Below are 12953 nucleotides of genomic sequence, written 5' to 3'. Positions count from 1 at the left end.
CATTATAGTGTAAACATAACTTTTATATGCACTGGGAAACAGAATTATCCCCAGGACTCACATTATTGTGGTATTTGCTTTATTGTGGTGGTCTGGAACTAGACTTACAATATCTCTGAGGATGCCTGTATAGAAGATTTGAACAACACAACTAATAAAGTTGATCTAATACGTATAGAAAATTTTGTACCCAACAAATAGAGAGTAAGCGTTATTTTTGAGCACACGAGGAATACTTTAAAATGAACTGTGTCCTAAATCACAAAAGAAGTCCCCCAAATTTAAGGTAACCAGAATCAAATAGACCACATTCTATGACCACAGTAACTAAACTTGAAATCAACAATAAAGAGAACTTTTAAAAATACTCATCTGGGGGCTTCCCAGGTGGCACAGTGGTTGAGAGTCCGCCTGCCGATGCAGGGGACCCGGGTTCGTGCCCCGGTCCGGGAAGATCCCACATGCCGCGGAGCGGCTGAGCCCGTGAGCCATGGCCGCTGAGCCTGTGCTTCTGGAGCCTGTGCTCCACAACGGGAGAGGCCACAACAGTGAGAGGCCCGCGTACCGCAAAAAAAAAAAAAAAAAAAAACTCATCTGAATAGAAACTAAAAAACTCACTCATAGGTTAAAGAGGAAGCTTGAAAACAGCCAGCAAAGTAAACATGAAAGTAGGTAGGAGGAAGAGCATATTAAATATAAAAACAGAAATTAATAAAATGGGGGGGGAAAGATTAACACTTTCCTAATTGTATATTGTGATGACCAATGATAAGATGAGTGAAATTGGCCAAGAAGAATATAGGTATTATTTGAGCCTCTATTCCTATTCATGGTATATTTTCTATATTAGTAATCTTTTTCTTTAGAAGGTATCCAATATGAGCTAATAAGAAGACTATAGAACTCAAAATATAGAACGTAAATTTGTTGTCAAATTTTCAGTAGTGTGTCTTTTCCATATAATAAGAAAATTAACTATAGAACTGTGTAAGTGAAAATATCAGACTTATAGAATTATTTACTATTTATTTTATTTAAAAGATTTTATAATGGCCTTTAATAGAAAATTCTATTTATATGTGTAAGATATTTTTCTTTCCCTTCTTGTAGGTTACTCAAATGAGTCGTCCAGACCTGATTGTCTTTCTGATGAAATACCTGATGGCTCTCATAGTTGGTATTCCTTCCATTTTTTGGGTTGGAAGCAAAAAGACATGCTTTGAATGGGCCAGTTTTTTTCATGGTCGTAGGAAAAAAGAGTAAGTTGAAGTAAATTATCATGGTGTTCACAGACTTCACATTTACGTAATATCTTTGTGTTTCCTGTGTTAAAATAATTTGGATTTGGAGGAAGTATTCCAAAAAGATTGTAACCTCAGCTTCCACCAGTTATGATTAAACCTTAAATCACAGTTAAAAACTTATTCAGAAAAGATAGCCAAGTAGAACCAGGCTTAAGGCCTATTCCTTACTAATTCAGAATATTTGAGGAAAGACCAGTCTTTATTTTAAAAAATCCAAATTATAATCTTCTTAACATTAAAAACAAATTAATGATTTTATATATATTCTTATTTGATCTTCTTGACACTTCTCTGAGGACTGGTGTGTATTATCATCTCAGTGTTACAGATGAGAAAACTGAGGCACAGAGAGGTTAAGTGCCTTGGCTGAAGTCACATAGGTATTCAATTAGACTTCCGTTTCCAACTGTCCATCATTCTTCCAGGTTGTACCATAAATTATTTAAAGAGATAGCATGTTATTCCATTCTCATGAGGTACACGTTAAAGCCAAAATAGCAAAATGATATTAGTAGATAAAATGGAATATGTTAAAGAAATTATTTTAATTCATAGTTGGCCACATTGCATGTTAGACTGTCATGGTAAAATATAAGATTTGCCAAAGCAGTCTTCTCAGGGCATATTTGAGGAATCTTGAATTTTTTGACCCCATAATTAATGAAACAAAACAAAACAAAATAAGACCCTGCAGTATTCACAAAGGAACAAATGACTTCAAAGTGTTTACTAAGGATAAGTCTTATATGTATACTGTATTTGAATTATCGCATATTCTATGTTAGTGGAGTCTATATTCTTATGATTTTACTTAACCTAAGTTCCATGGAAAATGGATTTGGTGGGATAGTCTATAAAATGCTTAAGATATTTAAAATGTTATTGTGTCTTGTATGGGTTAATGTACTTTTTTTATACAACTTAAAGTACTGCATTAGCAGGATCTGTATTTTCTAAAATACCAGTAATTAGCAGCTTCTGTTACATCGATTAGATTGAGATTTTTTAAAATCACAGTTTTAAAGTGTACATTTCTTATTACCATATCTGAGACTACTGCTAGTAATATCAGATAATGCATTTCCCCTTTAAATACAGTTTCATAGGGCAGAGAAGGAAAGAAGAATTCAACAACAAAAATGTATTTCCTAAGAATTCATCCTTTGAGAAAGTCTTTAATGAATGTTTACTGTGTGCTTTGAACTATATTGGGATGCCAAGGATTCAGTAGCATACAAAACAGGCCAAGTCCTTGCTTTTTGTGGAACATCCTTCCTTGGGGGATTTATCTGTATATTTTTTGAAATTTTAAAATATGTTTTAATCACAGTAAAACATAATTCTGAGGGTTTGAATTAAACATTCCTGGTCATCTCTGGACCATACACAAACAATTCTGTAATACAACAATTCTGTTGTACTAGAAACTCCAGATGGAGCTAAGTCCAAGCTACCCTTTTGGGGAATCTTTCCAGTTATTTGGGGGATCCTAGTTGGGTCAGAATCCTTTTGAAACTGGTTAGAACTCCCAAGAACCCTTCTATTTGGTTTTCTGGAACCATGGACCACCCCCGCAACCCAACAAAGTCATTGTGACCCTCCAGTGCTCTGGGCTAGAGTACCACTCCTCAAGAGTGTGAGCACCCTACAGCCATTTCTAGCATTTGTCTGGTTGAGCCTTTGAGAAATGACTATGGAGTAATCATAATAATGGTTACCAATTAATTGAGCACACTTAATACTCCAAGCACTGTCCTAAGCATTTTACATATTATTAAATCATTTAATCCTCTAAACAACCTTGTGAGGGAGATCGTCATTTTACAGATAAGAAACTGAGGCATAGAACCAAGGTTTAATAGCTAGTGAATGGTAGAATTGAGATTCACACCCAAGCAGTCTGACTCTAGCCTGCTCTTAACCCCTCTGTTATACTGTGTGTCAAAAGACTGGCTTCTAAAATTATGTAAATCAAATTAGTGTTCTTCCTCTGAGTGAAGCCACATTTAAGACTGTGCTTATGCTAATATTTCTGACACTGATTGAAATATTTTTAGAAATCTTCTTTTGGAATTATCTGGGTCACAGCACTTAATTTCTCTGGACCTCTGTTTTCTTATTTGTAAAATGAGGGGACAGACCTTCACCATTTGAAGGTGGGTTAAATTTTTGGAATGACCAGAAGTCAGTTTGAACCAATTTTTAAAAATAAGTTAAGAAAACAAATTCAGTAATCCAGAGTGACTTGGGATGTATGTATATATGAATAGGGCTATTGATAACACAAGAACAAATGTTGTTTTAACTATCTTTGAGTTGTTCTTTATTCTGTTTAGTTTTTGACATTTTGTTTTTATCATATACATAAACATTATGTTTTATCATTACTTTATGATTGTCTTTGAAGCCATTTAAACAAGTTTGATCCCCAACTGCTGTTTTTTTAAACATCTTTATTAGAGTGTAATTGCTTTACAGTGGTATGTCAAAGTTTCTGCTTTATAACAAAGTGAATCAGTTATACATATACATATGTCCCCATATCTCTTCCCTCTTGCATCTCCCTCCCTCACACCCCCAACTGCTGTTTTGTTGTATGACTTTTGGAAAGTCCTTTAATCCCTTAGAACCTCAGTTTCTTCATCTATAAAATGGGGATCACAATATTTATTATTAATGGACATCTAATATCTTTTTAGGACTTAATCTCTATAATAAAGACATTATTAAGAAAGATTAAAGGAGAGTATATGTAAAATACCTGGTACTCAACAAATATTAGTCTTCTTTCAGCCCTTCTACCCCAGCACTAAAACAACAACGGGATAACAACAATGATCTTTTTCTAGTTCAAAAACTTAGAATATATGCACTTTCTCAATTTATGATCCAATCTTTACATGTTGGAGAGTTTTTTTTAATGAAATTGTCTAATTTTAACTTTATGTATGATTCTCATAGTCATTATTTACACAAACTGATACACTGACCTTTGCAAATATTTAATTGGCTCTTTTATTAATTACCACTTTGTTCATCATCATGAACATCTGTCTGCTTTTAACCCTTTCATAGCAGTTAAAAACTTTTGCTCTGGGGCTTCCCTGGTGGCGCAGTGGTTGAGAGTCTGCCTGCCAATGCAGGGGACGCGGGTTTGTGCCCCGGTCCGGGAAGATCCCACATGCCGCGGATTGGCTGGGCCCGTGAGCCATGGCCGCTGAGCCTGCGCGTCCGGAGCCTGTGCTCCGCAAGGGGAGAGGCCACAACAGTGAGAGGCCCTCGTACCACAAAAAAAAAAAACCCAACTTTTGCTCTGGACATAATTCATCCCCTTAATTCTTTTTTCCTAAGCCTTTAATGGGTCTGGGACTTAATTGTATGTTTGCTTAAATTAATTTTTCATATGTTTTGTTCTAGTTATGATCATTCATGTTTATTCCAGCACTAGACAAATGCTCTGTCATAAAGTCAACTTGTTACCTTAAAACAACTGCTCTTACAAATTAAAAAATGTGTCTATGCCATGATGAGGCCTCTACTACTTCCATAAACCATGCAAGAAAATAGTATTTCTACTTTATAATAGTACCTTTGTAATATTTCAGTGTCCTTGAGAATGATAAATTTCTTGAGCTGAAAGGGACTTTTTAGAAATGATGAAATTGTGTACCTTCAGTTTATAGATGAGGAAAATTAAGAAAAGGGGATAGTGAGTTGCCTAAGATTACATATTTATTGACAGAGTTGGAACTAAAATCCTGATTTCCTTATTCTAATACGAACCTCTTTCTATCATACCACTTTTGGGAACAGATTGACACAGATTTTTGTTATATTCTCTCTTCGGTCAACAGTGTTACCTTATATCTGTCCTAAAGACATTATTTGGGAAGGAATTAATTTCAAGAATAACATCAGTTTGTCAAAAAAGTAGAGATGTTAGTCTGTATCTTAAACTTAGTATTTTGTTGTCTAGGATAGTGAATGAGAGCCGACAGGTACTCCAGGAACCTGATTTCGCTCAGTCCCTGCTGAGGGATCCAAATACTCCTATTATAAGAAAATCAAGAGGAACTTCCACTCAAGGAACATCCACACATGCTTCATCAACTCAGCTGGCCATGGTGGATGATCAGAGAAGCAAAGCAGGGAGTGTCCACAGCAAAGTGAGCAGCTACCATGGCAGCCTCCACAGATCCCGTGATGGCAGGTGAGTTTTATTGGTAGATTAGTTTATTTCGTGTGCTGAATTTGAGTCACATGGCAAGTAGCCAATGTGACTACTACTATTGGAAGAGTAGCCAATTCTGAAAAAGAAGTTGATCATTGTTAACGTTTTTGAACTTTCCTAGGTACAGTTGTCCCAGATGATGGTCAGACTTAATGCCAGTCAGAGGAGTTTAGAGTTTGACTCGATGCAGCAAGCAATATGGAGTCATTGACGGGTATTACTGATCAGGGAGAAGGCAGGGTAAAAGTGGTTATTTTAGTAAGATTAATTTGGCAAACAGTTATGGAATACCTACCATGTCAGGCATTGTGCTAGGCTCTGGGAATACAAAGATGATTTAGGCATGATCTTTGTTCTTAATAAGCTCAAGAAAGATAGTGTAGTCATTATTCATGTTGTGGTTAAAAGCATGGAGTCTGGAATGATAAACCTCAGTTTCCTCATCTGTAAAATGGAAATAGTAATAATATTTGCCCCTTTAGCAATGTTGTAAACAATAAATGAGATAATGTACCTAATTGTTTGGAACAGTGCCCATCTCCGTAAGTGCCTGATACCAACTTTTATTATCATTATTATAAGTTAATAATTAAAGTAAAATGCAAATATAATGGTATAGTCCAGAGGTTGGCAAACTTTTTCTATAAAGAGCCACATAATAAATAACTTTAGTCTTTGTGGGTCATATGGTCTTTGTTGGCAACTATTCATTTCTGCTGTTGTAGCATGAAAGCAGCCATGGACAATATGTAGTCAAAATGGGAATGGCTGTGTTCCAGTAAAACTATTTACAAAAATAGCAAGGGGCCTCATTTGACTGGCAGACCATAGTTGGCCAACCCCTGTTTAGTAGCTTGGACGAGGGGGTGATTAATTCTGGTGGGGAAGGGGATGGGAAAAAGCTTCACAGAGAATGTTTGAGAGTGGGCTGGATGTGCTTTCCTGTTAAATTTGATGGTGGAGACACTAGAATTAGAAACTTCTTAGGAGCTTTGCATTAATTCAGCTGAGAGATGATGAAGGCTTATGGAAGAACAGTGGTAGTGGCAAGAGAGGAAGAGCTGATCTGAAGGATATTTGAAAAGAAGAAATGAAGTGATAGGAGTTGGAGATGGATTAAAGCAATTGGAGAGAAGGAATGTGCCAAAGATTTTTTTTTTAATATTTCTAGTTTGGAAAACTGAAAGAATGAAAATTATAATGCCTGAAATTCTTGGTTCACTTTGAAACATCTCTGTTTCTACAGCTGTCCTGTATCCTTCCAGTCTCATTCCAGCCTTTCTCTCAGTGTTCCCTGTCCTCCCAGTATAGGGTATGATTCCTATACTCACTGTCTTTTTAGTCCTTCTGGTTTGTCCTCTCAACTTGCTTTCTTTCGCCTTCTAACTTGGTCAGCTACCCTATGTTTTAAAAAGGAGCAGCCTTTCTTTGACTATCATATATTTTCTATCTTTTATCCATTTCTTTTTCTTTTCCTTGCCAGATTTTTGAAATGAATATTTTGAATATTTCCGTTCTACCAATTGCATCCTTCATTCCTTGTATTTCTAGTCTTTATCACCTTCTTACCCACTTCTGACATCACCAATGCCCTGTTTTTTAATCACATTCAAAGATCTTCTCTTTCCTGCCTTTTCCTTCCATTCAGCACTCCTAAATAAAAAGCATTCTTTTAAGTGCTAGGGACACAGAGATGGAAGACAGAAGAGTAAACAGTTGGTAGTAATATACTTTAATGGGTATGATAAAATCATGTACAAAGTGCTTTGGGATTCCAGAGAAGAAAACCATTTAAGTCGCCATGGAAAGTCTTGTTCACAAACAGGATAGCACTTTAATTTGAATAGGATTCAGAGGAAGCAGTTGGAAATTTCAGACAAGGAAACAGCATATGAGGAGGGAAGGAGGACAAACGGGCAGTTAAGTACCAGGGCAACTGTAGGAGATGAAACATGCTGGGAAGTTTGGAGTTTTTTTCCTTACAGCAATGAGAAACTATTAGAAGACTTTGAGCATTGGGGTGATAAAATCAGATTTGTATTTTAGGAAGATCACCTGGACAACAGCATAGGAGAGGAGATTGTAAGTAAGCCCAGTTGGGAAGTTTCTAGAGTAATTTAGAGGTCTTAACTTAAGACACTCATAAAGAGGGAGGAAATCAGAGAATCTTTCAGAGTACGTTTTGTCAACACCACCCTCCATGAACTGACTCTCAGCATTATTTGATGTCTGACATTATTAGCCTTATCATTTTCAATAAGGAATGAACAGTTAGAATACAGCTTTTATGCGTGTGGCATTCTGTGTATAAAGAGATATATAGAAGAAAGCTAAAGTATAATTTCTGCACTCTAGAAGAATATAACCTTATGAGAAAGATAGGACATATACATAAGAACCAACTAAAAAATAGTGCAAGCCAGCATATAATTAAAACAGTGAGTATTAGAGATGATCAATGTTATAGAACTTCAGAAAAGGGGAAGATCAGATTGGCCCATGAAAATATCTCAGAGGAGATAAGTAGGGTGAGTGAATGGTAATACAAGATAAGTTCATATTGAGTAGAGAATTTCTGAAGGCAATTAAATATAGGGGGATTTCAGCATCAGTAATCTGAATGGAATGGGAGTTTAGATAAGAAAGTTTATAATCTTTAATATAAGGTAGTTGGTAATTAAAATTGTGAGATAGAATTCCTTGAATCTTAATAAAAAAAACAACAGACCAAGAACAAGACCTTGGTAAATACAGTAATGATAATAATACAATAAGAGGGACTTCCCTGGTGGCACAGTGGTTAAGAATCTGCCTGCCAATGCAGGGGACACGGGTTCGAGCCCTGGTCCTGGAAGATCCCACATGCCGCAGAGCAGCTAAGCCCACGCACCACAAATACTGAGCCTGTGCTCTAGAGACCACGAGCCACAACTACTGAGCTTGCACGCCTAGAGCCTGTGCTCTGCAACAAGAGAAGCCACTGCAATGAGAAGCCCGTGCACCGCAACGAAGAGTAGCCCCCACTCACCACAACTAGAGAAAGCCCACGTGCAGCAACGAAGACCAAACGCAGCCAAAAATTTTTAAAATTAAAAAAAAAATTAAGTGCCTTTAAAAAAAAAAGAAATAATAATACAATAAGAATAGCCTAGCATGTGATTCAGAGAAAGTGCTTATAGACATATGAAGGAATCTATGAAAGTATAATGTCATGGAAACTAGGGGATATACTATGACCTCCTGTAATGGCCTTTCTTATCTCTGATAAATTAAAATCATACTCATCCTTTAAGGCCTGCTTGATTCCCATATCCATGGCAGTTAATTAATTGCTTTTTTTTTTTTTTTTTTTTTTTAAACGGTACGCGGGCCTCTCACTGTTGTGGCCTCTCCCGTTGCGGAGCACAGGCTCCGGACGCGTAGGCTCAGCGGCCATGGCTCACAGGCCCAGCCGCTCCGCGACATGTGGGATCTTCCCGGAATGGGGCACGAACCCGTGTCCCCTGCATCGGCAGGTGGACTCTCAACCACTGCGCCACCAGGGAAGCCCTAATTAATTGCTTTTTAATCATTCTTGTGGTGTGACCTATTTTCAATACAGTTGTTTTTCCTTGGCTAAGTTTGCAGTTTCTGGAGGATGTGAACTTGGTGACAGACATTTGTATATTCCCCTACAGTATCTAGCCCAGTGCATATTAGGAGACAAATAAATCTATCAAACAACTTTAGAAATAATGTGGGCATGCCATCTCATGGCGATTTCTTTCTGCATCAGTTTTTAAGTTTACACGTGAACACTATATTTGGCCATGGTTTTCTCATCATTTCATGGTATCTTGGCTGTGAGATCACACGTATACACACATTCCTGCTTCTCAGTACTCACTCTAGTCCAGACTCCTTGATGGATAATTACTGATCTCAGTGCTACGTAAAATAGAATAAGACTTGGGTAAATATACCTTCACATGTATGTCAACTTCAAAGAATAAGTAATCGGTAGTTAGATGAGAGGATGTAAAAAAGGAAGTGGGGGCGTCCCTGGTGGCGCAGTGGTTGAGAGTCCGCCTGCCGATGCAGGGGACACGGGTTCATGCCCCGGTCTGGAAAGATCCCACATGCCGCGGAGTGGCTGGGCCTGTGAGCCATGGCCGCTGAGCCTGCGCGTCCGGAGCCTGTGCTCCGCAACGGGAGAGACCACAACAGTGAGAGGCCCGCGTTCCACAAAAAAAAAAAGGAAGTAGATGAGTAGGTAGATGGAGGTTTGAGAAAGAGTGGTTAGTTTGGTAAATAGGTGACATTTTACTATGTAGTTGAGTCCTAATTATCCATGGGCAGGTGGTTCATATTCTAGAATTTTGTGGATAGACATATATTTCACTTAAAGAATTAGACATAAGAACTCAATTTTTTCTATAAAAAAAGGTATTCTTTTAGTCTTATTCATTAAATTAAACTCAAAGACAGATTTCATTTTAGAAAATACTGAATTCATATTTTTAATTACCTTGATATCATTCCTAGAACACTGCATCATATTTTGCTCTTTTTCATTTGCCATATTTGTTTGAAATAGATACTTATGAAGTCATTGAGAGGTGAAAGGTCTCCATATTGGCTGGCAAATCATATTTAGAGAAATCTTTCACTCAGTTTAGGGCAATGATTATTATGTAAAATAATTATTAACTAGAATAACAGGGTTATTATGAAATATTTTCATTTGCAAACATTGTAATTATTTTACCAAAACTTGCAAACCAAAGTTAAAACCTTTGTATTCTGAATGTGAATTCTTTTAATAAATAAGAATTAAATGCTCTTTTATAAACCATTCCGTTAACATGAGGAATTTAAAAAATATTTTAAATGTAGCTTTTTATTCTTAAATGTTCTTTTTTGCTTTATGCAAAATGGGAAAAAAGACATGCTTTCTTTTATAATTTTAAAGGACTTAATTTTTAAACTCTGTGATCTAATGAAAACATTATCTGACAAGCACTGCTATAATACTAGATCAGCTCAGTGGTATATGAATCAGTCTTTAAAGTCTTTAAATTTTACAAATGATTCATATTGAGTCATGAAATTTGTTATAATCATCAAATGAGGGAAATGATAAATGCTTTTTGACAGCCACTAGGTCTTCAGCTGCTTGTGATTAGTTGTTTTTTTTTTGTTTGTTTGTTTTTGTTGTTGTTGTTTTTGCGGTACGCGGGCCTCTCACTGTTGCGGCCTCTCTCGTTGCGGAGCACGGGCTCCGGACGCGCAGGCTCAGCGGCCATGGCTCACGGGCCCAGCTGCTCCGCGGCATGTGGGATGTTCCCAGACCGGGGCACGAACCTGCGTCCCCTGCATCGCCAGGCACTCTCAACTACTGCGCCACCAGGGAAGCCCCAGAGTAGTTGTTTTGATGACTATTTGAAAAAGGAATGGCCTGCTACCTTTTTATTTTTAGAAATATTACTTAAAGTTTAATGTGTTAATTAAAGTTATAAATTATTTTCAGTTGTTTTCTTTGATCTTTGTTATTCTAAATTAAATATTGTTTTTACAAAAAGTGTATAGTATGTTTGAGTGTGAGTTTTCTTACCTCTAATGGGGGCTCAGTGAGTCAGAATTGCAACAAAAGAAATTTTAACAGCTCCCACTGGTGTCTTTCAAGGTAAGTAGAATGACAGAGAAGACAGTCTGCAATAAGCCAAGTAGCCCAGTTGACATACTCAAGCTGTGCCTTGGCTAGGGATAAGGAGAGAATTTGCTTTTTCAGGAATATGGGTTACAAAGCCTTAGGAGTTTGCTACTTCTGTATTTAAGTTGATGTAGCTTTTACAAAATAGCATCCTCACAGCCTGAAGCCCTAATGAAAAGTAATTAAGACCATTTACAGGTAGTTAATTCAGCTGTTAACTGGGCTCTCTGGAAAGAAGCTGTCGGCACCTAGCGTCATCATTGCTTGCCAATTCCCTCACTTTTTTTTTTTTTTTTAAGGTCACGGTAATTTCTCCTCTAATTTCATTTGCTCGCTTTTCCAATGCTACTCTTTTCGTAAAATTGGAGTTTGCTGTCCTACTGATTATAACCATTCTTCTAAACTCCCTGGGACAATGCCATATTGCTTCTGTTGCTGTTCTTCCTCTGCTGGAACCCACCTCATAACCTAAAACTTACTTGAATGAGAAAAGTATCCTTACTTAGTTAGCATAGCTCCAGATCAGTCAGCTCTTCTTAACTTCAGCTTCTGTCCTTTTGCAAAGCATACCTTAATTCTGAGCCTAATCAGTAGATTTTCTCTCCTTTCTGTTTGGCCACTTGAATAATTCAAGAGTGTAAATCATCAAAAGTTGGTTGTTACTTTTTCACTTGTTAGTTTCCTAATTATTTCACTTGATGAGGTATTTTCATGAAAATTTTTAGTGTTATTTTCTAGTGTGTTCTGTTACCTACTTCAAAACAAACTCTCCTATATTAGGTACACTCCCTGCAGTTACAGAGGAATGGAGGAGAGACTACCTCATGGCAGCATGTCACGACTCACGGATCACTCCAGGCACAGTAGTTCTCATCGGCTCAATGAACAGTCACGACATAGCAGCATCAGAGATCTCAGTACTAATCCTATGACTCACATCACACATGGCACCAGCATGAATCGGGTTATTGAAGAAGATGGAACCAGTGCTTAAATTGTCCTAAGGTGGAAAACTTGTGTTGTTTAAAAAGCAGATTTTCTTTGCCTTTACATGACTGATTGCTGTAACTCACTGTTATGATGCTTTCAGTCAGGTGCAGATTGTGTCTATTGAAAAGTAAACTTTTGCTTTTTATATTGCAACAAACTTGTAACATCAAGGCATCCAAAATGCTACGAATTATCGCATAAATAATTCTTATTTCTAGGTTATGAAGAAATAATTATTTGTCTGGTAAGCATTTTTATAAACCCATTTGTTTTATATTTAGAAAAATCCTAAATGTGTGGTGACTGCTTTATAGTGAGCTTTCATATAATATCAACTAGTTGTGAGATAACGTTCTGGTAGTTCTGTTAATAAAACAAAATTTCAGAATTAAAGAAATTTTCTATGCAAGGTTTATTTCTCAGATGAACGGTAAGACTTTGTAGTTTCCTTTCCACTAAGTGAAAAAGAACTGTGTTTTTAAACTGTAGGAGAATTTAATAAATCAGCAAGGGTATTTTAGCTAATAGAATATAAAATCAACAGAAGAATCTGATTAGTCTATTGAAGGCTCTTTTGAAATTCTGTCAAAATAATCTTTATTCAGAGAAATACAGGAGCAGGATTAGCGACGGAGTAAAAGCGGAGATGGGCATTTTTCCCAGTAATTGTGCTGTTTTTATTACTTTTGTAAATATTACTTTTACTGGCTCTGTTTTTATAACTTATCCATATGCA

The 12953-nt window shown here is 36.8% G+C and overlaps 1 protein-coding gene across 3 annotated transcripts in view; it reads left to right on the top strand.

The window, feature by feature from the left end:
- Positions 1–12605, top strand: part of FZD3 (frizzled class receptor 3) — an 89266-nt gene extending 76661 nt beyond the window's left edge. The window contains exons 5-7 of one of the 3 annotated variants that reach the window (XM_065878841.1): positions 1111–1259; positions 5281–5514; positions 12008–12605. In XM_065878841.1, coding sequence (XP_065734913.1) covers positions 1111–1259; positions 5281–5514; positions 12008–12221 — 597 coding nt within the window. In that variant the 3' untranslated portion in view covers positions 12222–12605. Of the gene's footprint in view, positions 1–1110; positions 1264–5280; positions 5515–12007 lie in introns of those variants that run through there. The other 2 variants (XM_065878843.1, XM_065878842.1) reach the window with 2 other exon arrangements.
- Positions 12606–12953: the final 348 nt, after the last annotated feature.

Source organism: Phocoena phocoena, chromosome 6 (genome assembly GCF_963924675.1).
Source record: "Phocoena phocoena chromosome 6, mPhoPho1.1, whole genome shotgun sequence".
NCBI lineage: Eukaryota > Metazoa > Chordata > Mammalia > Artiodactyla > Phocoenidae > Phocoena > Phocoena phocoena.
This window is presented reverse-complemented; position numbering and strand designations above follow the sequence as displayed.